The sequence below is a fragment of the Colobus angolensis genome, unplaced genomic scaffold, assembly GCF_000951035.1.
Source record: "Colobus angolensis palliatus isolate OR3802 unplaced genomic scaffold, Cang.pa_1.0 Scaffold150, whole genome shotgun sequence".
In the NCBI taxonomy this organism is placed as follows: domain Eukaryota; kingdom Metazoa; phylum Chordata; class Mammalia; order Primates; family Cercopithecidae; genus Colobus; species Colobus angolensis.
Window position 1 is genome coordinate 1518535 of NW_012114600.1, and position 26869 is coordinate 1545403.

The 26869-nt window shown below is 33.4% G+C and overlaps 1 protein-coding gene across 1 annotated transcript in view; it reads right to left on the reverse strand.

Moving 5' to 3' along the window:
- Positions 1 to 26869, reverse strand: part of ARID2 (AT rich interactive domain 2 (ARID, RFX-like)) — a 186703-nt gene that overhangs the window by 77699 nt on the left and 82135 nt on the right. The window contains exons 4-6 of the mRNA XM_011936060.1: positions 20609 to 20742; positions 14310 to 14528; positions 10425 to 10492 (exon numbers count right to left, since the gene is read on the reverse strand). Coding sequence (XP_011791450.1) covers positions 10425 to 10492; positions 14310 to 14528; positions 20609 to 20742 — 421 coding nt within the window. The remainder of the gene's footprint in view (positions 1 to 10424; positions 10493 to 14309; positions 14529 to 20608; positions 20743 to 26869) is intronic.

Sequence of the window (26869 nt, forward strand, 5' to 3'; positions counted from 1 at the left end):
CACGGTGAAACCCCATCTCTACTAAAACTACAAAAAATTAGCCGGGCGTGGTGGTGGGCACCTGTGGTCCGAGCTACTCGGACCTCGGCAGGATGCAGGAGAATGGCGTGAACCCGGGAGGCGGAGCTTGCAGTGAGCCGAGATCGCACCACTGCACTCCAGCCTGGGTGACAGAGCAAGACTCCGTCTCAAAAAAAAATAAAATAAAATAACTAAATATGTATAAGTGGAATGTTTATAGCACAAAGAAATGATGTTTGAGGTGATGAATACCATATTTACCCTGATGTGATTATTATACATTGTATCCCTGCTTCAAAATATCTCATATATCCCTAAATATATGTACCTACCACATATCCATAAAAATTAAAAACTTAAATAACCCATGTATCAAAGAGGAAATCAACAAGTTAGAAAAAGTGCAGCAATAGAAAGATATATGAAAAGCAGAAATTAATGAAAACACATACACACAACTGCAGGAAACATCTAATCTTCCTCACTTGTATTTGTGTCTTCTTCTAATTTTTTTTTTTTTTTTTTTGACACAGAGTCTCGTTCTGTCACCCAGGCTGGAGTGCAGTGGCATGATCTCGGCTCACTGCAACCTCTGCCTCCTGGGCTCAAGCGATTCTCCTGCCTCAGCCTCCTGATTAGCTGGGATCGCAGGTGACCACCACAACACCCAGCTAATTTTTTGTATTTTTAGTAGAGATGGGCTTTTGCCATATTGGCCAGGCTGGTCTCAAACTCCTGACTTCAAGTGATCCGCCCGCCTTGGCCTCCCAAGTCAAAGTGTTAGGATTATAGGCGTGAGCCACTGTGCCCAGCCATTTATGTTTTCTTGATTTCATGTGATTAATGATTATACTGATAACCTCCACTCCCCATTGTGACTGCATATTTATTTAAACACTTTGTGCAATTTACACTTTCATCACCAATTTTCTGGAGTTAAGAAAAACTATATAATTCTATAACCAAATGGTCTGGCTCTTAATGCAGTGTAGTGAGGACAGAATATAGGACCTTGGGTCACTTTATGAAGTGGGGAATCAGGAATGCAGCTCTGTATCATGGTGAAAACTTTGAAGAGCTAATACCTTCAAAGAAAAGGAGGCAAAAGGGCTTGACTGTCTCTACCGCAGTTTTGGGTTAAAAATAACGCCCCAAATTTTGTACCACTGGCCTACTCCCCAATCTCCATTGAGTTGGTTTTAGTAACTACTCGAGTCGCCGGAAAATCAATGAATAAATTAATATAGTCATTCTAAACCAGTATTCCTCTGTAGATGACTGGCAATTGCAATAGAGTAGTGGAAGAAAAAACTTTCAATTCAATCTTTACAAAAATCCTACAAAAACAGGTCTGCTGAAATTCGTAACCAACATTATAAAACAGAAGGGAATATTCCACCATGGAATAAGTAAAATTAGTCACAACAGCTTTAGATATCAGAATAATCAAGTGTATTTAATTTTTAATTTGTGTATTATATATTGTTTCTATATTATATTTAATTTACATAATTCAAATTAATTTATTAAAAGATTTTAAAAATCTTCAAAATTATTAAAAAATAAAAAAGAAGATCAAAGGGGAAAATCTAAAATAGGACAGAGAGAATTTCTAGAAATTAAAACATGATCACTAAAATAGAAATTTAACAAATAGTCAAGTAGCATATTAGACACAGCTGAAAATGATTAAGGAACAAGCCCAAGGAAATTACCCAAAATGCTGCTCAGAATTAACAGGTGGTCAGAAATTGACAAAAAAAAAAAAAGAAGGATAACCTAGCAAAAAAGGCAGAAAACAATAGAATGACAATAATACAAGAAAAATATAATCTACAATTCTATAAGTGGAAGATGGACAAAAATAAAGACAATTATAAAACATAATTTTATCAATAAAATATCTTCATTGAAAGATCTAGCTAAGGATGTGCTATACTGTGAAAAAAGCACATACTCAGAAGGGAGATGAAATATGCAAGAAAGAATGAGGACAGAAAAATAAGATTAAAAGATCTGCTTTCTGGGGTTTTAAATTGCATAGAGGTATAAAAACAAAAATAACATTTTTAACAATGAGCTACACACAAAAAGAGGAAAATAAATATTTTCTCTAATTAGAAAACAGAAATTTTTACTGAAATTTAGTAGGAAGAATTTGAATTTCTTGACTAAAAATCTGGTACTTTCAAGCCCTAATGGGGCAAATAAACCAATGAAAAAGAATCTAGAAAAAGATCCATACACATATGATTGGTGGATTTATGACAATGGTGATACTGCAACACAGTTTTTAAAACAAATACTGTAGGTTCAACTGGGTATCCGTATGAGGAAAAAAAACAAATCTTTACTCCCAGCTTACACCACATACACAAAAACACCATCAAAATTATAGATCTAAGTGTGAAAAGAAAAACAGAAAAAAAGAATACTCCTTTTGACCTCATGGTTGGCAAAAATTTGTAACTAGAACTAAAAAATGGCTAACTTCAATTAAAAAAAATTGATGTTAAACCACATTAAAATTAAGTATGTACGTTCATCAAAAGATACCATTCAAGAATGAAAAGGCAAGCTAGAAAATATTTCCAACATCTTAAAAAGAACTTTTATCCAAAATATAGAAAAAAGCTTTTACAAATCAAAAAGATAATTATTTTAAAATGGACAAAATATAGGCACTGCCTAAAAGAAGCTATCAAAATTGCCAAAGGTATTCCAGTTCTCATCAATCAAGAAAAAATAGAAATTAAAACCAAGCTACAGTAACAATATATACCCACTGTAACAGTTAAAATGAAAGAGACTGACAAAACCAAATACTGTCAACAATGAGGAACTGGAACTGACATACTACTGTTGAGAAGGTAAAACTGTACAACTACTTGGAAAACATGTTTGGTAGTATCTACCAAAGCTGAATACAGATATGCATGCCCTATAACCTAGCAATTAACATTCCTAGGTCAACTACCCAACAAAAATGCATGCACATATTTACCAAAATACACATATAAAACCCTTCATAGCAAAATTATTTGTGTCCAACCTGGAAATAACTAAATCCTTATTGCTTTTTACAGTAGAAAAGACAAATTGCTGCATATTCATGCAATGTAACATTATACAACAATAGAAATGAATGAAGTACAAATACTTAAAACGATATGCATGAAACTTTCTCAAACATGATGTTGAATAAAGGAAAAAAGAGAAGTAGAATAAGGAAGAAACACTAACAGACAAGAGAGTGAATGAAGAGGTGACTGAAAGGGGGAATGAACAGGCGTACTTCAGAGGAGCTGATAATGTTCTAATTCTTCATCTGGGTAATGATTACATGGCTGTATTCACTTTATAAACACATCTTGAAGTGTATACTTATGTATGTGTTATACATATACATTAAGTATGTGTTATAATTTAAAAAGTACTTATAGGAGTCCAAAAAAGATAATATATTAAATTAAAAAGTCAATGCATCATGAAGCTTAGTTTTAATACATATAATAATATGATCAACATATCTTCTGTCATTAAAATTTTCTGTTAACTGCATATTCACACCTGGAACAGGCACATTTGTCTGCTACTACTTTTCCTTTTGTTTACCATGGTCCTGCACATAAACATACTTTCTATACCTCAAACTAAATTTGTTCTTACCTCAGAACATTTGCATTTGCTATTCCCTCTGTCAGAAAGACTCTTCCTCTGCAGTGATGGTCACCTATTATCATTCAAACCTACTAAAAATCATCAGGTATTACCTCCTGAGGGAAGCCTTTCTGGTCATCTTATCTAATGTTACCATACACTCACACGTCTTGTAACTCTCTATCACATTGTCCTGCTTTATTTTCTTCACAATACCTGCAAAAGCCTCAAATAACACTGTTTACTTTTATTGTCTGTTTTCCTATAATAGAATGGAAATTTGCTGAGAGAGGGGACTTTGTTTTCCCAGTGTCTGGAAAAGTATTGGCACATAGAAAATACTCAGTGAATATTTTTTAAATAAATGAATTAATGTACAAAATATTTTACCAAATAAGTTAGTTCAAGTATTTTTTCCCTGAAATAAGGTGACTTAAGCTATTAATCCAATAATTCTTATCAGATATTATCAGATAAATGTCATAAACGTTTTAGCTAATTATACAATATTTTATGTAGCAACAGGCCTAGCTATTTTAGGTTACAAACTTCATTCTGGATAACAATATGAAAAGTGTAACTTTACCATAAAATTCATTTAAGATGATATACTTCTTGTAAAGGATTTAGTATATTCTTTGACTTGCAAATTTGTCTTGGAGTTAACCTAAGAAAAAAATTATTTTATACTTGTGGGCCTGGAGGTGAGTATGTACAGCCCAGGTAGGTTGATAAGAAGAAGAAATGGAAACAATCTAAATTTCCGAAAATATGGATTATTTACATGAATTATGAAACGTGTAATATGAATGAAGTGGCCATTAAAATACTAAATATTAAGGATGAAAAGAAAATCTAACATTGTAATAAGTGAAAAGAATGGGTTACAAATTAAATTCTGAATAAAACTTTTGCTTTAAATAATATGCATAGAAAAGACTTCATAGATGTATATAGGATATTAATGGTGTTTATTTCTGAATGGGTGTGATTAATAATGGTTTTAATATTTGCCCTTTGCTACAAATTCTAGCTTTTCCACAGCATGCGTCAATTACTTCTATAAGGAGGCAGACAGAGTGGCTCATGCTTATAATCCCAGCACTCTGACAGGCCAAGGCAGGACAACTGCTTGAGAACAGGAGTTTGAGACTACCTTGAGGAACATATCAAGACCCTGTCTCTACAAAAAAATAAAAAATAAGTTAGCCAAGCATGGTGGCAGGAGTCTGTAATCCTAGCTACTTGGGATCCTGAGGCAGGAGGATTCCTGGGGCCGAGGACATTGCAATGAACTACAATGGCACCACTGGACTCTAGCCTGGGTGATAAGAGTAAGATTGTCTCAATTAAAATAAAATAAAGACTAACTTCTGCAAAACCAGGAAAACATTTTTTTCTCTCTCTTTTCTCCCACTATTTAACTATTAACTCAAATATTACCAGCTCATTAAAATAAAATTCATGTATACATCTCTGAAGAGACATTATAGGTTCCTATTTGTTGAAATACTTTACAGTGGAAATGTTTTGTAAAAAAACTGTGTAAACAGAAAAATGATAAAGACAGCTATGCAAAGTTTTAATATACAGTCTACATTAACTTTTAATTCAAGTAAAAATATGTTTATGATAGAAAAACAAATCTACATGACAATACTCAATATAAAATCATTTTTATATAAGCCATTGATGCTACATGCCTAACTATAACTCTTTAATTTTATTTCTTCCTAAGTAAAGAAAAAGTTCCATTATAAAAGAAAAATGCCCTAGTGGGAATATTAGTTAGAAACCAAGCCTGTAAGGATTTTCTAACTATTTAAACATTTAAATCTACAAACAGTGCAATAAATCATACTGATCTACATGAAAGTTTCCAGAAAGTCTTTTTTTTTTTTTTTCTCTTAAAGACAGGGTCTCACTCTGTTACTTATGGTGGAATGCAGTGGTACAATCATAGCTCACTACAGCCTCCAACTCCAGAGCTCAAGTGATCCTCCTGCCTCAGCCTCCCAAGTAGCTGGAACTACAAACATGCACCACCATGCTCAACTAATTATTTTTTTCTTTGTAGAAACGGGATCTCATTCTGTTATCCAGGCTAGTCTTGAACTCTTGGGCTCAACCAATCCTCCTAACTTGGCCTCCAAAATTGTCAAATAAGTCTTGATGCATTAAAGACAATTTACAATACTTAAAATAGACTGCTAAAGAATAAAGTTTTTGATTAGTTGAAGCTTATCATTAGCAGTTTTTGTTAGTTAAACCTAAAGACTAGCAATAAAGAAAAGGTAAAATGCCACTAGCAAAATCTACTTAATAGTTACTATTTCCTAGAACAACTCTCTTTTAATACAAATTTGCAAGATAGCTCAAAAAAAATTTTATGGACACAAAACAACTGTATGTACTTACGGGTACCTGTGATATTTTAATACATGCATACAATGTGTAATAATCAAATAACGGTATTTGGGATACGCATCACCTCATATATTTATCATTTCTTTGTGTTGGGAGCATTTCAAATCTTCTTACTATTTTGAAATATAAACTATTGATAACTATAGTCATGCTACTGTCCTATAAAACACTAGAATTTATTATTTATTCTTTCTATCTAACTAGGTATTTGTACCCATTAACCAACCTCTTCTTGTGCACCACCCTCTCACCCTTCCTAGCCTCTGGTAACCACCAATCTACTCTACCTCCAAAATATCAACAAGTTTGACTCCCACATATGAGTGAGAACATGAAGTATTTCTCATTCTATGCCTGGGTTATTTCATTTAACATAATGACCTCCAGTTCCATCCATGTTGCTACAAATAGCACATTTTCATTCTTTTTAGGGCTGAATAGTATTTCATTGAATATATATGCAATATTATATATGTAAAACTATGTATATATATATATAAAACTTTATTCATTCACCTGTTACTGGATACTTTGGTCAATTTCATATCTTGTCTATTGTGAATAATGCTGCAATGAACATTGAGGACACAAGTATCCCTTTAATATACTATTTCCTCTCCTTTGGATAAATATCCAGTAGTGGGATACTGTTTTCCATAATGGCTGTACTATTTACTTTCCCATCAATAGTGTATGAGTTCCATTTTATCCACATTATTACCAGCATTTGTTATTTTGCTGTCTTTCTGACAACAGCCATTCTAACTGGGGTGAGATGATATCTCATTGTGGTTCTCATTTAAATTTTCCTGATTAGTAATGTTGAGCAATTTTTCATATATATATATTTTAGCGATTTGTATGTTTTTTTAAGAAATGTATCCTGCAACTTCTACTGAAGTTTTATTCCTTTCTCTTGCTTGATTGCTTTGGTTAGGGCTTCCAGTACAATGTTGAATGAGAGAGGTGAGAGTGAGTGTCCTCATCTTATTTCAGTTTATCAAGGAAAAGCTTTCAGTTTTTCCCCTATTTGATATAATGATTATCTCAAAAGATTTTTTAAAAAGCAGTTGATAAAATTTAACATTTCTTCTTGATAAAAACTTTCAAGAAATTAGGCATAGAAGAAATATACCTCAAAACAATAAAAGCCACGTATGACAAATCTACAATTGAGATGATCATATTTTTGTGCTTCATTCTGTTGATGTGATGTATCACATTTATTGATTTGCATATGTTGAACCATCCTTACATCCCTGGGATAAATTCAGCTTCATGATGGTGCACTGTCTTTTTGATATGTTGTTGGATTTGGTTTGCTAGCATTTTGTTGAGGACTTTTGCATCTATGTTCATCACAGATAGTGACCTGCAGTTTTCTTTTTCTGTTGTGTCCTTGCCTGGTTTTGGTATCAGAGTAGTATTGGCCTCAAAGAATGAGTTAAGGAGACTTCTCTCCTCTTCAAATTTCTGGAATAGTTTGAGAAGAACTGGTGTTGGTTCTTTTTTGTAAGTTTGGAAGAATTCAGCCATAAGCCATCCGGTCCTGGGTTTTTCTTCGTTGAGAAACTTTTTATTACTGATTGAATCTTGTTACTCTTTATTGGTCTGTTGAGGCTTTCTATCTCTTCCTGGTTCAATCTTGATGGGTCATATGTGTCCATGTATTTATCCATTTTTTTCTAGGTTTTCCAATTCATTAGCATAATATTTCAACGTAGTCTCTAATGATCCTTTATATTTCTGTGGTATCAGCTGCAATGTCTCCTATTATGTTTCTGACTTTATTTGTCTTCTCTCTTTTTTCTTGGCTATTCTAGCTAGCGGTTTCTCAATTTTGTTTATCTTACCAAAAAACAACTTTTTGTTGTGTTGATCCTTCGTCTTTTTAGTCTCCATTTAAATTAGTTCCGGTCTGATCTTTATAATTTCTTTCCTCTATTAATTTTGGGTTTGGTTTGGTTTGCTTTTCTAGTTCCTTAAAGTGTATCATTAGGTTGTTTATTTGAAATCTTACAACTTTTTTGATGTAGGTATTTAATGCTATAAAGCTTCCCTCTTAGGACGGCTTTTGCTGTATCCAGTAGGTTTTGGCATGTTGTGTTTATTTTATATTTTGTTTATTTTATTTTTATTTTTATTTTTTTTTTAAGACGGAGTCTCGCTCTGTCGCTCAGGCTGGAGTGCAGTGGCCGGATCTCAGCTCACTGCAAGCTCCGCCTCCCGGGTTTTACGCCATTCTCCTGCCTTAGCCTCCCAAATAGCTGGGACTACAGGCGCCTGCCACCTCGCCCGGCTAGTTTTTTTTTTTTTTTTTTGTATGTTTTAGTAGAGACGGTGTTTCACCAGGTTAGCCAGGATGGTCTCGATCTCCTGACCTTGTGATCCGCCCGTCTCGGCCTCCCAAAGTGCTGGGATTACAGGCTTGCGCCACCGCGCCCGGCCGTGTTTCCATTTTAAATTTCCTTCTTAACTTCTTCCTTGACCTCCAATGGTCATTCAGGAGCACGTTAATTTTCTTGTATTAGTATCTGTACATTTTCCAAAGTTCCTCTTATTATTGATTTCTACTTTTACTCCATTGTGATACAAAAAGACACTTGATACTACTTCAATTTTTAAACATTTGTTAAGATTGTGTTGTGGCATACTATATGATCTATCCCAGAGACTGTTCCATGTGTTGATGACAAGAATGTATATTCTGCAGTTGTTGGATAAAATAGTCTATAAATGTCTGTTAAGTCCATTTGGTCTGCAGTGCAGATTAAGTCTGATGTTTCTTTCCTGATTTTCTATCTAGATGATCTGTCCAATGCTGAAAGTGGGTAAAGTCCCCAACTATAATTGCATTGGGGTCTGTCTCTTTTTAGCTCTATTAATATTGGCTTTATATATCTGGGGCCTCTACTGTTGAGTGTATATATGATTGTTACATACATCCTTTTGCTGCATTGATCCCTTTTTTCATTATGTAATTATCTTTTTTGTCTCTTTTTTGTTCTGTGACTTAGTCTATTTTGTCTGGACAATATCAAAATTTTTACAACTGATTTTTAATATTTAAGTGATTAATCAAACACCAGTAAATAAATGAAATTAAAAAATAAAGTAGCTCCCTAAAACACCATGGTATCATTTTATTTTTTATTTATTTTTATTGATTTATCAGTTGATTTTAGAGACAGGATCTTGCTCTGTCACCCAGACTAGAGTGCAGTGGCACAATTATAGCTCACTGCAGCCTCAAATTCCCAGGCTCAAGCAAGCAATCCTCCCACCTCAACTTCCCTAGTAGCTGGGACTACAGGCGCACACAACCACACCCAGCTAATTATTTAATATTTTTGTATAACGAAGTAAAAAAAAAAAATATATATATATATATATTTTTTTGTAGGGATAGGGTCTAGCTTTGTTGCTCAGGCTTGTCTTGAACTCCTGGCTTCAAGCAATTTTCCCACCTCAGCCTCCTAAAGTGCTGGGATTACAGGTGTGAGACACCACACCCAGCCCAAGAGAGCTACTTTTAAGAAACAAAGTGAATAGATGTAGAAATTTTAGCTGAAGTCGCAGCAAGAATGAAGAGTAAGCATACTTGAATGCATCTCGTGAGTTTTAAAGAAAAGGTGTTTAAACAATAATGTTTAATGTGTATGTTCTATTAATAGTAATACTATAAAATGTACCCTCAGACAGTAAATAAAAGCAGCATCCTATATTTCCTTGACAGCCAGCAAAGTTAGACAAGTGTAAGTGAGAAAACAGTTTACTCAAGTCTTTTTGTAGTTTCTCACTTGAAATTCACAACTACATTTTGTTTCAGAAATATACGCCAAGAAAATTTCCTCTAGAAAATGTACTATTATTTACTATACTTAGTTAGTTAGTTACTTACCTACTATTATTTACTTACTAATCTTTCAGACCTATTCTTTTTGAGGATTTGATGGCAGGTCTGGCCCTTCATTCCTTTCTGAATTGCATAGTTTCAGAACACACATAAAAATGAAAACTTCCTGAAACCCATTCTCAGAATCCCAGTTAAGAAGAGGGTCATTCAATTGTTTATTGCTATTGCTGTAAGCTACTATTCACGGAAATCAATGAAAATTTTATGTCTGTTCATGGGTATTCTAAAAGATTTTTCACTCGACTCAATCACAACTTTAAAATCGTTGCATATGGCATATGTATTAGGTAAAGATAAAAGTATAGGTAGTATCATGTTTATTAAATAAGCAACCACTGACCTATTGTTGGCTTAGCCACATGCAACTCAATGATTCGACATTTTAATTAAAATGATTTACCTTAACAAAGTCTCTATCAGTCTTCTCTTTCCATTCTTCTCCAAATACAGTGGAAAAGGATCCTAAAGCTAAAAACAAATAAATAAATAATAGTACATTCAATAAAATGCAATGAATTCTTTTTTTTTTTTTTTTTTGAGACGGAGCAGCGCTCTGTCGCCCATGCTAGAGTACAGTGGTGCGATCTCGGTTCACTGCACTCACCCCGCCTCCCGGGTTCACGGCATTCTCCTGCCTCAGCCTCCCGAGTAGCTGGGACTACAGGTGCATGCCACAATGCCCAGCTAATGTTTTGTATTTTTAGTAGAGACGGGGTTTCACCGTGTTAGCCAGGATAGTCTCAATCTCCTGACCTCGTGATCTGCCCGTCTCGGCCTCCCAAAGTGCTGGGATTACAGGCGTGAGCCACCGCACCTGGCCAATTCTTTCAATTAATTATTTAATAATAAGTAGGCTTGGAAACACAATAAAACTACATCTTAATATATCTTGTGCACTAAAACTTATTTTATAGTAAATGATAGTCACGATAATTTCTTTTGAAATACACTGTTTTCAGATTTAAAGAAAATTTGTGTTCCTACAAATAATATGGACTCTTTCTCATAATAATCACACAGACAATAAAGAGGTGAAGAGTACTTAAGAGTTACTCCACATTGGCTTTCATTTATACAGAAGAAAAATATTAAAAAATCAAATTGAGGTTATTGCTATTAGATTTCCAGGCTATCATTTAAAATTTTCATATTAATTTCAGAAATACTTGCATAATTCACAATTCAAAAAACATAGAGAGCAAGGCACTCCATGGAAATAATTCCCACAATTCCCATAAATCTCCTTTAAGGAAAATTCTCAGGCCTACATCAAGTTTGTGCTTCTCGATAAAGTTGCTTTATCAACGACTTTATGACTTTTGAAAAGTCAAACCATCGTTTTCATAAGCTTCTTCTTAATAATATTCTGTCTTTCATCCACACGTGGCCCTTACTTTCCCATCAAAAAACTTAAGGCATATAGATAGGTATATCCTGTACTATTTTTTCTCCTTTATGCTGCTACTCAAATTGTCAATATGGGATCAGACTATAAAGCAGTATGATTCAAATGTCTAAGCTGTGATACAATATGTTTTTGCCCTTAAAAATTAAGTAAATCCTGTATCAACTATCACATTAATTCCGTGATGAAAGCTACTGCTTTTAGAAAACAAAAAGAAAATTATATAATGACAACTGTTAACAGAAAAACTAGTTGTTATGTATATTAATCTTTAAAAAAACAAAACCTTAAAGTTCCTTATTGGATGTGTTATGAGAAGCACAAGTTGGCATGTTCTCTCTCATAAGAGATGTATGAACTCTTGGGCAGTCTTATTACCCTTTAAGTATGAACCTAATATTTAGTTTAAAATTGAGTAAAATAAAGTTTGTGAAGTACTCTGGCTAGAATAAGAATTTTCATCTTAAAAAATATTTAAAAGGGTGAGAAATAACATTTTAAACATAAATTATATTCACTAATGATTTTACTACTGAAATTAGGGTCATGAGGAAGTAATATAAAGAACAGATACAAATGTTTTGAATAAACAAATTAACTACAGTGACCTCAAAAAGCATTTCATAAAATATCAAATTTATATATAAGTAGCAGCTTAACCAGCAAAATGAAGCCCACACACCACCAAAGGCAGACAAGGTTTTCTTTGTCCTGAAAAAAAACCTTATAAAAAACTTCCCTGGGGGCCAGGCATGGTGGCTCACACCTGTAATCCCAGCACTCAGGGAGGCCGAGGCAGGCAGATCACTTGAGGCCAGGAGTTTGAGACACCTGGCCAACATGAGGCCCTGTCTCTACTAAAAATATAAAAATTAGGCAGGTGTGGTGGTGCTTGCCTGTAGTCCTAGCTACTTGGGAGGCTAAGGCACGAAATCGCTTGAACCTTGGAGGTGGAGGTTGCAGTGAGCCAAGACTGCACCACTGCATTCCAGCCTGGGGGACAGAGCAAGATTCTGTCTCTAAAAAAAAAACTCCAAAAAACAAACAAACAAACAAAACCAAAAAAACCCACCAAGCAAATAACATCCCTGGGAAAAGAATACAGGGTAGAAACATAAAATTGAAAAATGAAATTTCTTATCACATAGAATTTTTATTATACTTCTTCAAACACACAAAATACATAAATATTCTACTTTCTAAAAGAAGTGGCATCTACATTTCTCTCTCAATTAAAATTTCATGCCCTAAAAATCAAATTGAAGCCTCTCAAAGTCTAACCAAATAAAATATATCTATAACCTTCAAACTCCAAAGAGAATTATTTTTATCATGTAAAACCATTGTTTGAAATGCAAGGTTTTCATAAAGTCCGTATGTACTCTGGAACTAAACTTTCTGTGACTTTGAATGACAGAAACTATACCCAAATTGCACTTGCTAAATTAATGCTGTTTAGCATTATTATACTACATAATAATTTAGTCTTTTAAACAAAATGCCTGAAGAATGCATGAAGATAAATTAGGTCGAAAGAAGGTCTTGTCTTAGTGCACCCAAACTGATAAGAATACTTCTATCATGTACCCAACTTAAATTATTTACATGTAATTCTATTCAATGATTAAATGTTAAGACTTAAAATTATTCTGATTTGAGAATATAAATTCTTTTCAAAGGCTTCATTTTAAGGTTTCTAAAAAATGTGAAACAATTTTCAACTCCATTCTACATTAAATGTTGAAAGTTGTATTTGGAAGCTCAAAATAAAATAATGGAAATCAAAGAGTATAAAAGTGATGTGAAAAGCCATCAAATTTATATCTTCAAAATTATGACAAAAACTGAGAAGTAACCATCTTTCTTCCCCCATCCCCACCCATGTAACCAAGAATAGTTTTGGACAAGTTAAGAAACTAATTTTCACTTTTATTTAATTTTAAAATCATTTTCAATATAAAATATGTGCCAAATTTCAAAGAATCCTACCTAGATAATCCCAAATAAAACACTATTTGACCCAAATCAAATTGAAGAAAAATAAATTCTTTTGCTGTCTCGCTATTTAAAGATAAAAACAAAAAAGTCATGAAATGTTACAACAAGTTTTCTCAAAGACTCTGCTACTGTGCTATATATATAATTCCCTAAAAGATAAAATACTTTCATTGTATGTCAGTACCTTACACTTGAATAGGATATACTTCTGGTAAAAAATGGGGTTGGAATTGGGGAGAGTCTGAAATCAAGAAATAATTTTATACCAGTAACTTCAGCTAACACAGGTATTTTACAAAAGAAAAACTGAGCAGAGAAAGATTTCAAAATATTATTTCTAAATCTGTATTAAACTGCAAAACTGAGTAATTTGATCCATGTGGTAATCTAGACTTTATAAGAGATAATTTCAGAAGAGATGAATAATTTGATTTATCAAAACCCACAACTAGCAAACCCTACAAGTAAAACTGATATGAAGCCTTTGATAAACCTTACTTTGATGATTTAGAAGGCAAATTTTCAAATGCATTGACCTAAAATATTTTAGTTAAAAATTATAGCCACACATTAGCAGAAATAGACTTCAGAAAACAATTTCTTCCAGATCCTAGTTTTCTTTGTCAAAATCTTGTAGCAAGTAATCATCTCATCTCAGGAAACCTATATATTACTCCAACTTAAAAACCAGGACTCTTTTACTTCAAAAACACTGAGACAAAATTACTATTCAAATATTTAAGGTTAAAAATCCCCCAAACATTCATTATCTTAAATAATGCATTTAATATAAAAAGACAGAATAAAGAATGCTATTATGCTAACAAACAAAAAAAAAACTTTTACAGAATAATTATATAATACATTCAGCTTAAAACTTACTGTCATCAAACACCCCGGCATTAGCAAGTAGTAAAGTGATGATTTTAGGATCTTTTTCAAGTTGCATGACGTGCTTGCTTTCATTTGATAGGAGAGTGCATACATTAATAGCAAAGTCCACTTCATTTGGGAGTCCAGATAACAGTGAAAGCACCAATTTATTATAATCATTTGGTGAATTAAAGTCCATAGACAGCCCATAACTTTGACGCAGATAATCTAACACAGAAAAAAAAAAATACCTTAAGTATATCAAAGATCAGTTACCTCTATGGTGAATATCCCTTTAATACAGAACACAGCTTTATTTTATATATATATATATATATATAAAACATAAACTGATTAGAGGTTCAAAAGGTTCAACTTTTAAAACTTCTTAGGTTTACTAATTATTAAAATTACATTATTGAAAAGGTATTAAAATACCAAAATGTACATACCATTTGGCCATCATTGCCAAAATATTTTTGAATCAGTATTTTAATTGACTTGTCTCCACTTTTTTTACTTTCTGAGACATGTCTGGCTCTGTTGCCCAGGATGGAGTGCAATGTCGCGATCACAGCTCACTGCAGCCTCAATCTCCCAGGCTCAAGTGAGCCTCCCACCTCAGCCTCCTGAGTAACTAGGACTACAGGAAGGCTCCACTATGCCCAACTAATTTTATTTTTAGTAGAGACAGGTCTCCCTATGTTGCCCAGGCTGGTCTCAGTCTACTGAGTTTATGCAATCCTCCTGCTGTGGTCTCCCAAAGTGCTGCATTACATGCATGAGCCCTGTGCCCAGACTAACCTACACTTTTTACTATTGCATTTCAAAAGACTTGTTCCAAATTACTGCAATATCATTAACATAGTAAAACCCATGCTAATTTTAGTTCTACAATTCTAAGTTTTGACAGATGTATAGTTTAAATCATCACAGTCAAGACATAGAGTATTTCTATCACTACAAAAAGTTTCTCATGCTCAATTCCATCCCCTACCACTAGGTACTACAAATTTCCTATCATTTTATTTCAAACTGCCAAATAAGTGGAATCACACAATATAGTCTTTTGTTGTCTGGTTTCTTTTATTTAGCAAAGTGCTCTTGAGATGTGTGCATTAGTAGTCCATACCTTTTTAAACGCAGTTTGTTTATCCATTCCTTAGTTGAGGGACATTTAGATTGTTTCCAATTATTGGTGAGTACTAATAAATCTCCCTATAAACATAGACAGGATTTTGTGGGGACATATTTTTTTCATTTCTCTTGCATAAATACCTAGAAGTGGGATTACTGGGTCACACATAAATGTATCCTTAACTCTGTAAGAAACTGTGAAACTGTTTTCCAAAGTGGCTGTAACATCTTGCACTTCCATCAGCAATATACAGAGTTCCTATTGCTCTCCGTCTTGGCCAGCACTTAATATTGTCAGTTCTAAATATTCTAAATGAGTCCTTTGTTTCATATTTGCTTTGCACATATTTTCTCCCTGTTAGTGGCTTATCTTTTCATTTTCTTAAGTGTCTTTAAACAGAAATTTTAATTTTGATGAAGTCTGAGTTATAAATATTTACTTTTATGGTTCATGCTTTTGTGTCCTAAGAATCTTTGCCTAAACCAAAGCAACTAAGATTTTCCACAGGAGAATTAATTTAAAACATTTAAAAAACTTTGAAGATGGGATAAAATGGGCTTACAGAAACTAAGATACTATATAATCATAATTCACATATATAAAAAAGTTATATTTTTAGATATAACTGAATCCTAACTGGGGTAGTTTAGATCTTGGCAACTATGTCCTGAGACAAATATCACAAGTACATTGTTTCAAATAAAGCTGTAACAAGTTTAAGGAAAAAGGCAAAAAACTAAAATTTAAACATTTAAGAAGATTTCAGGCTGGGCATGGTGGCTCATGCCTATAATCCTAACACTTTGGGAGGCTGAGGCAGGAAGATCACAAGGCCAGGAGTTCAAGACCAGCCTGGGCAATATAATGAGATGCTGTCTCTACCAAAAATTTAACAACTTGCTAGTTGTAGTGGTGTGTGTTGTAATCTTAGCTGTTTGGGAGGCTGAGCTGGGAGGATAGCTTGAGTCCAGGAGGTCAAGGTTCCAGTGAGCTACAATTAAGCCACTGCACTCCAGCCTGGGCAACCGAGTGAGACCTATCTCTTAACAACAATAACGAAAGAATATTTCAGAAATACCTGAATATTTTAAAAGTTAAAACACACACACACACACACAATCTCTTTAAGTAGGGTGCAAGTAGAAATCTACTCTCACAACATACCACAGAAGAAAATTATGTAAGTAAAGAATTTCATTTTGAAATGCAGACAGTTGAAGAGACACACCTCTTCAATTCTAAACTATTCTAGGAGTGTCTCCAACACAATGAAGAAATTCTACAACAGTTATTAATGGCTATGACACAGATTCTTTACAACATTTAAAACTGGACAATAAGAATATATTGTTCATTTTTGATAATCCGTATAAATGAAATTTCTCATAAGTAACATAAAATAAATATCTGGAGAAAAAGTAATGAAACTTCTATGAATATAGGAGCAGACTTTCACATTCTATACTGCAAACTGGACTGACGATAAGCCAAGTCTTAGCAATAATTAATTTACATTTTTTAGATTCCACATAGCTTTCAGGTAAATCTGAACAGAAAAAAATGTGGAACCCATATTCCTTATCTGTCACAGTCCTGAAGTTTATGTGTTTTCCATGTGATCTTAGAATTGTTCTATTTCCTACTGTAAAATGACAGATACTCCATTCAATACATCCTTACCTGAATGACTTTGTCAAAGACATCTTCAATTAGAGTAAGATAAATAAACATAACAATTATGAAATATCCTTTAATTATATTTAAACATTTAGTAGTAAAGTGATGATTTTAGGATCTTTTTCAAGTTGCATGACGTGCTTGCTTTCATTTGATAGGAGACTGCATACATTAATAGCAAAGTCCACTTCATTTGGGAGTCCAGGTAACAGTGAAAGCCCCAATTTATTATAATTATTTGGTGAATTAAAGATTCCTTGGTAAAGATTCCTAAGATAATTATGTAGGAGAATATGCTTACAAAATGTTAAGATCTTCCTTTCATTCCCTCAAAGAGATATGGTTGGGTAGCTATAATTTTATAATCAGAATGAGGTGGGAAGTTTATTACTTTTTCTGAGATAGAGTTTCACTGTGTCGCCCAGGCTACTGAAGTGCTGTGGATTTCGGCTCACTACAACCTCTGCCTCCTGGGTTCAAGCAATTCTCCTGTCTCAGCCTCCCGAGTAGTTGGGATTACAGGCATGCAACACCACACCCGGCTAATTTTTGTATTTTTAGTAGAAACAAGGTTTCACCATGTTGGCCAGGCTGGTCTCAAACTCCTGACCTCAGGTGATCCACCAGCCTCAGTCTCTCAAAGTGCTGGAATTACAGGCGTGAGCCACCGTGCCCATCCATATTTTCAACATTCTTGATTCAAAGTTGATACAAGTGGGTCGCTACTGACAAATTTAATCTGAGGCAGTCACTTCTCTTTGTTTTCAGTTTAGAAGGGAGATTTGTTCCTGGAATGTTGTTTACATACACTGCAGAAATTCTATGATATATTCTGTCCATATACATTGGCAGTGATTGTTGTAGTCCAAATGTCTGTTAGAATACGTAACACTTAAATAAAATCTTTACTCAAATATAGTTAATAAAAAATTTTTATATCTTCCTGCATGAAACCCAAAATTTAAGTACCAAAAATGCAAATGGACCAGGTACTTGGCTTCACTTTATTAAAACGATTGAGTTGGATTAAATAATAATAATAATAATAATAATAATCCACCCAATAATTCTGCAGAAATGATTGTACCCAATCAATACCAAGGAAAAAGCAGAGAAAGAAGGAAACCAAAATATTAGGTATGCAATGTGAAAAACAGTATGAAATGCAAATGAATGATAAAACCACCATGTATGGATGCCAATGTTGAAGAATCTTAAAGCTTAAAGCAAAATCCATAATATTTTTTTTGCCATTTAGTTATTGGCCAAAAGTAGTCAATATCCTCAAAGGCAAATTCAGGTCCACATTCTATCAGTGTATGATGTTCTATATTCTAGCACTACTAACCACTGAAATTTATTATACTACCATTCAAAATATTTTAGAACAGCTTTTCTTAATGTTAACAATAAAAACACCTCTGGATAAATACATTTATCCAAAGCTACAAAGGGAATAAGGCTGTATGACCAAAGATGTAAACACAAATCTTCTCAAAGTTCTAAATAAATTTCTTTAAATATTCTCAATCTATCATTAGATAATTTCATTTTGGTGGGTTTTTTTTTTTAGAACACATGCGCACACACACACACGGAGCTTACTCTATTTTCCTTAATAACACATTAAAAGAAAAATGAGTTAATGCCTTATTTGCTTTATATGTTGATAATCATGTCAATTTTTAGAATACTGTCATGATGTTGCTATGGCTCTTTCTAGAAAAATATAAAGTATAAATGCTGCCCTGAAATTCTACCCCTTTTCAGTTTGAATTAGATATTCTGTAATCTGATGTTCCCCATCAGTTCCCAGTTTCTTCCTCTTCATGAATCTCCAATCCTGACTTTGTTAAACATGTTACATATAAATCACAACTGTTTACAGTCTCTTAAAACAAATCAGACATATAATAGGATATCAGAAAGGGGCTGTTAAAACAGGTTAAGCAATTCTGGCATTCCTTTAACCTGTGTAGCTGTATCAGTAACTTTCATTATAGGCTTCCGAAATACCAAAAATATTTCACATGATCTTTCTTAAAGCAGATCAATAGAAAATGGGAAAAAAAACAGATTCAGGAAAAAAAATCTATTTTAAACAAGACCAAATACAGAAAAGTGTTTGTTTGGGAACAGTAGTAGCAGACACCAAACTCTATTTAAGATACAAGGATTAATAGCTCTGCTGTTATTGTAACACATGGATCACACAGAGTTGTAAGTTGAAAATGATCTTTAAAGGTCATTAGTACAACATCTCATTCGATGTAGGAATACCTTTTATAACATCCTTGAATTAGATAACAGTCATTAGCTCTTTTTAGAAACAAGCAGCGTATCACCTAACAAGTCACCCCATTTTATCTTATCAGCATAAACTATTAGCAAGCATTTCTAAAGGTGACTTAAAATATTCTCCTTTACTCTTGGTTCTTGCAGTAAAAATTATTCATTAAAAACAAAGTTAGGTTTGGTTGGCACTCCCTGCTTCACTCCTACCCCAATTATACAAAAGCATCAGATGAAGCCTCTTCTAATGGAGATCACAGATTCTAAAAGAAGATTCTATATCTTTAGTCATTACTGATTAGGGAAGAAATATGAAGTCAAATTCAACTTTTAAGAAACTATGAAAATAGATAATGCAAACAAAAAAAAAAAAAAAGTGGATGATACTGATGATAGTCCACAAACGAGACAGCATAAATCCAAGGACAACCTGTAAGAGTACAGAACTAGTACCAGTAAACAGTAACAATAATAAATATTTAGAATAATTGTAATTTTTATAAAGAACATAGCTTTAAAAAAAAAACCCCCCTTTTTTTTTTTTTTTTTTTTTTTTAGGCCAAATGTTAGTGAGTGGTAAAACAAAGATGTCTATCTCCTTAGACCTCTCTTCCTAGTCATCACAGTCCTGACCTCCAGAGCCACTGAAAACTGGAGCCCCTGTCTGCTCCACTTAAGAACGATTTTTATCCAATTTGAGTCCAACTCTTTTCAAGCTGTGGATTCCTCTATAACCATTACAAGAATGACAAGTGAAAAAAAGTCTTCCTGGTACCATGGCATGAAAATAGAATAATTAGAAATATTTCTGAGAATTCTGATGCTGGAAATCCCATTAATGTCAGAAAATCTAATAGACTCTATAAGAAAATTCTTGGTCTCCTGATTCCTAACAGGATCTTCCTCTTCTTATTTTAGCGACTATTTAGGATAAACTGATCATAAGTCAGAGCAATAAGGAAAAATCATTACTTGAAACTGAAAGTGTTTTATAACTAAAAATTCCTGCAACTAAAATTCTCAAGCAATGTGTGATAGAAAGGGCTCTGATACCAATTAGATGTCAATCTTTGAAAGCTGCATTACCTTAAGGCCTTAAGTGTTCTCATGTGCCAAGGAAGGGACTAACTCATTGGATGATGTCTATTTTCCTAATTCAAAACTGCGGACCTATATCCTGTTAATTTGCAGTGATATTTACCTGACACACTGTGTTGCTGGTAATTGTAGGAAGATGGAATTGCACCGATAGGAAGCTGTGGCTTTGGATTGCCTGGTGGTACCTCATCATCATCCTCCCCAAAATGATGAACTTTCTCGTACTTTTCTAGGTAACTAAAACAGAAAAACAGCACAGCAAACATTTAAAAATAGATTTATTATCTTATTTTTAACTTTCACTACGTATGTTTTCCTTTTCTAAACAATAATCTAAAAAAATTAACAAAAATACCATAAACCTCTTATATTAGAACAGTAACTTCAGTTTATAGCAAGATAAACCACAGATAAACTCAATGCAATGGTTCTAAAAGTATTTTTATATTTTCAGAAAAGACCACACCACTAATCAAGTAACAATACAAAAATAGAACATATCAGATGAAAACTACATGTAGATGAACAATACCTTTATTTTTTTGTAAAAATTATATATGGTCATTACAAAAACCAATGTGAAAATTAGAAGACTATCTAACCCCTGACCTCTACAAATTCACTTATCAGCAGTAACAACACGCTCATGTGCAAACCTGAGTATATTTTCTGAGAATATTTTTATTTAATAATATATTTTAGAGGTCTAAATATACCAACACATACTGTACTACCTCATTCTTCTGTAATAGCTATACAGTATGTGATCCTATTGATACATTAGAATTCAAATAGTTCTCTAGCAATATATTTAGGGTATTTTCAGTTCTGTTTTTTTGGTAATAAACTTAATCCGTACACTTGTTTGAATATTTTCTCTTAATAGATATTAGAAAGGTATGCTCATTTTGGACATCAATATAGCCAAACTGCAATCCAAAAGTAGTATGCCTAATACATTTTGACCAATTTATAAGACAGTGTATCCCCCCACTGTACCACCATTACTGAGTATAATCAATCTTAACTAGGATTGAATTTTCAAATTCATAATACCTCATCATCTACCAGTTTATAGTAAGATTCCCAAGTAAGATGTGATTTTAAAACAGGGAAACAATTGGTCAAACCATGTCAAACACGACACTAACATAGCTGTTACTATACTTCACAGGTAAGAAGTTAAACAGATTGATATACACTAACTTACATGTACCAAAGAAAAGTTCTACATGTGATTATTTTACAGATCAATCCTTCTAGCATTCCCGATCTAGGCAAGTGCTTAGTCCATTTGGAGCTACTTTAAAAGCTCGGCAGCTACCTACCCTCTGCTTTTTTAAGACAGCTGAGGTAGGGGAGGTGGGTATCAATGAACATGTAAGATTATCCTGGAAGTATTATTTTTAGTACTAAACCTTAAATTTCAAGGAGGGATGAATGGAAGCTATAATTTTATAAATATAAAAACTAATGGCATGAAAAATCATTATCATTCCTCATTTTCCCCTTCCGGCTTTATAATGCACGATACTTCACATCCTTGAACCTGGAAAAGAATTAAACTGTCCCTTTCCATTACTTCCAAGTTCCCCACATAAGCCTAATTTGAGCAAGAAACTCTTTCCTAGCAGGTAGCTTGATAGATAATGAATCCAATATTTTTCTTTATGGTTGTAGATAAAACATACTGAAGCCGAGACATACACACAGATGTAACTCTTGAGCACTGAAAATGGTAGGCAAGTGTACCCATTTCAACCTGACTGTATGTCCCTTGTAGATAGAATTTACAGTCTAAAAACATAAAACAGAACAAAAAGATGATTAAAAGGGGGCAGTCCTTCTCTAGTATAAACCCACAATGAACTTACATAGGTAAATGAATCAAGCCCATTCTTTATAAATTGCTAAAGCAGGTATCACAGAAAAAAAAAAATATAAATGTAGACATAAACAGTAAACTGGAAACACAGCTGCTCAAAATTTATGTGGCATCTTTTCTGCAAATGAAGGGTAATATATGTCACATAAAATCACTTGGATAATAGTATTCATAGAGGTATTTTAGATAGTACAATCTTTTAGAATTCTTTGAACTCATTGTGGAATGGTTAAAACAGACTACAGATAAATAATCTTTATGAAATAATTGTTATCTAATCAAAATAACAATGAAGATTTAGAATTTTAAAATCAAAATCCTATCACTAAATACCAGGTTTAGGATGCTCTTCGTAAGTTATCATTTAGCACAGTAGATTTAAAATTTACATGTTTTTCAGGGCAGGTGCGGTGCCTCATACCTGTAATCCCAGCACTTTGGGAGGTGAGGCAAGCGTATCTCTTGAGGCCAAGAGTTCGAGGCCAGCCTGGTCAACATGGCAAAACACCACCTCTACTAAAAAATACAAAAATTAGCCAGACGTGGTAGTGCACACCTGTAATCCCAGATACTCAGGTGGCTGAAGTACAAGAATTGTTTGAACCTGGGAGGCCGGATTGCAGTGAGCCAAGATTGCGCCACTGCACTCCAGCTGCCTGGGCAATAGGGCAAGACTTTTTCTCAAAACACACACGCACACACACACACACACACACTTTCCATAACAGCCGGGAGATAAAACAACATTGTTAGTAAAGAAAGGTTATAAACAGGAACTCGTCCCTTCCAAAACACCCAAAATGGAACATAAGAGATGTGGAGTGAACTGACAACACTATATACTCATCATAAACCATATATATTATGATATACATAAAACCCTATATAATTCAAAGTTTCATTAGGTTTTAAAAATACATCATTTCTGGTCCCTTATAATAGTCTAACAGTATTCTTCCAAGCAGATTCTTTGCACAATTCCAATCTCCAGAAATTTATGATTTAGGCTGTTATGATTTTGAAATTTTTATTTCCCTGGCTTGAAGGCCAGTATTTGTTCTCACTGTCATTATTACATATTTCCAACTGAGATGCAAAAAGATTTTGGCACCCTCTCAATAAATAAGCACAAAGTCGGTTTTCTTGGTTGTCAGTTATACTTCTAAAAGCTAAAAAGTATTAACCAACTAGAGAACACAGCTAAAACACAAAGTTACATTTCAAAGTGCAAGTGTTCTGGTTTAATTCTCTAACACGACCTTGAGTTTACACATGAACAGATCTACTGTATCCACCCATTAAACTACAAATGCTAGACTGCACATTTCTTTCTCTTTCTCCTCAAAAATCGATGACATAACTTTGAACAGTTAACATATTATTCAAAAAAGTATTTGCTGAGCTCCTATAGTAACCTGCCTAGTACACTACATATTTAACTCAAAACTAGTGCAATATTGTAATCCAGAAAAAGCTTAAATGTAACCAATACAATGGGGGAAAAAGAGTCCATTCAAAACAGCATCAAATAATATGAGCACTATTATAGTGACTGTGGGGAAATTTAATGTATCTCTTATAATATCTGACAGATTAAGTAGACAAAAAAATAAATTAGGTTACAGAAGACTTGAATATCATCACCAAGATGATACTGGACACATAATGACTTCCTTTTAGAATCTTAATGGAAATTTTAAAACTGATCATATATCACTTCACACAGAAAACTACAATAAATTTAAGATTACATGTAGTATAGGGCACATTTTCTAACCACAATGCAATTCAAGAAATTTCTTTCTTAGAAGAAATCAAATTCTTGTAAAATTAGAACTAACTTTTTCTTATGCGAAATTCCAAACCCATATGCAAAAGTATAGAAACTAGCATAATAGTATCTATCAATAGATATCAATTTATGGTCAATCTTGTTTTATCACAACCATAGTTACCTATCTTGACGACCAAATCTCTCCCAGATTTTTTTAAAGCAATTCTCAGATATTATATAACATCACCTGTAAATATTTTGGTAGAATACTTAGAAACTAAAACTGTAACAACCACCACCACCACCAATCAAGAAAACTCTTGACTACTCTTGGATCAAGGAAAAAAAATTAACTCTATGACAGAAACACTTCCATATTAACAAAACCTTTTGAAATGTTACAAAAAAAGATGATAGGGCAAGGATTCACATTCACTTCTTCCTTTAAATCCAATTACAATAAATTTTAGAGAGAAAAATGAAGAGATACTAGCATCATTTCTCAGTTAAAAACTTTTATAAATTCTGATAAATTTAAAGCAACTTCAAGGATCCACAAGGCCAACTTGCAAAGCACATCTTGAGAGAGTAATATGGTCTGGTGGATCGTAGGCCGATACACTTAAAAAGGCAAGTTGAATTTGGATTTCCCTTAGCTCCTGGGGAGCTACAGAAAGTGACAATATGTTTCAAAAGGGGAACCAGAGAGTAACAACTACTTTTTAAAAGATTTATTGACAGTTGGGTTGAAATAGTTGGTTTTCCAAGAAAGCAAGGTCCTTTATAAACTTCAACTTGTAACTTCTTTGTCAAAATGAGCCCAAAGACCAAGGGGATGTGAAGCAACTATGAGAAGCACCAGCATGGAATGACTGGTGTCATCCAGTGACAGGGACCTACACTGATGTGATAACTTCAAGATGAAAACACTGGGCAAAAAAATCAAGTACAGTAGCTTGGAAACCATAAAAATAATAAAGTTTCTCTGCCAGGATTTCCAAAAGAGAGAGAAAAAGAGAGAGATACAAGAGAGCATTAAAGAGTAAATTTGACAGTGTAGATCACATCAGTAATGTACAAAGTAAGCCTGAGAAACTGTTCTATACGGAAAGGAAATAAACTAATGGAAGTAAGTAGTGGACAAAAATGAAAGATATGTATGATAAATAAAAGCTCAAACACAGAAAGAAAAAATTTTAAAACCGGTATTCCTATAGGAGAGACCGGAAAAAATGAAACAGAGGCAAAAATCATTGATGTAACAGAAGAATGTCTTTAACTGAAAGGCATGAAAGGATGTAAACATCAAAAACTTCCCTGGGGCTAGGGTGTCTGGGTACATGGGTCACCAGGCAAAACGTAAAGAAAACAGAAAAATAGACACATCTTGATCAAAGATTTAAGCTTCAAAAATAGAGAAGATTCTTAGAACTATCCAGAACCACCATCCTGCCCCCGCCAAAAAAAAAAAAAAAAAAAAAATTACATAGAACATTTAAATCAGGCTCTGATTTCCCTCCAAAATTAATTGCCAGAAGATAATGAACAAATATCAGAGTTTGGGAAGAAAGGTTATTTCACAGGAGTTTCCTACCCAATTCTGTTTCTCACCTAAGACAACAGAAATTCATTTTCAGATATGCAGACTCAGAAAGAATAAAGTCACATAGCTCTCTGCACAAAAACAAACAAAGAGTCTGATAGATGAATCAAACTTAAGAAATGGTTAGAAACACAGAACAAAATTACTCTTGGTGATTACCAAGAGGGGAAGTGATAGGGGGAAAAGGGAGATGTTGGTCAATGGGTACAAACATTCAGCTACAATACGAATAAGTTCAGAGGATCTAATATGCAGGATGGGGAGTATAGGTATAACAATGCTGAATTGTATACTTTATTTGAAATTTGCTTAAATGTTCTCACCACAAAACAAAAAGGGTAACTAGGTAAGCTGACAGCTGTGTTAACTAACTTCATTTCACAAAACATGTATACCAAACCATCACGTTGTACAGCTTAAAATCATATGGTTTTATTTGTCAATTATACCTCAGTAAAGCTGGAAATTTTTTAAAATTACAGAATGGTTAAGTAGCAATACAGATGACTAATAACAAGCATAGAAAGTAAACTCAGATATTAGTCTCAATAATAACTATTATATATACAAGAGAAAGCAATTGTGATTGGTAATTAAGAATACGAAGATGTAAAACTATTAAAATAATTTGGAAACAATACTCCTCATCTGAATTTTCAAGAACTTTTCCACATAAATGGGAAAAGAAAAGTAGTATGAATTAAAGCTCTACTCTGTATGTTACTTGTATAGGAAGACTGAACAAAAGGTTTATTCTCACAGTTCATATTAAGGTAAAAATAGGTTATCAGCTGTGTTTCTAAATTTTTTTCAAGTGCTTAACACAAAAATTAAAATCAGGGTCATTACTTTCAAAATTACCATAGGGAAATAAAAATGATAGCAAATATAAATATATAGAAAAAAGGAGAAAATAAAGACTATCCTATGATGCAGCAAATCCACTCTTAGGCATACACCCTAAAATAAAAACTGGAAACAACACAAACATCCATTAAAGAAAGCATAGATAAAAACACTGTGGCATATTGAGGCAATAAAATACTATATGGCAGTAAAAATTAACAAATTGACATGGACCCATACAAATAGTTATCAACAA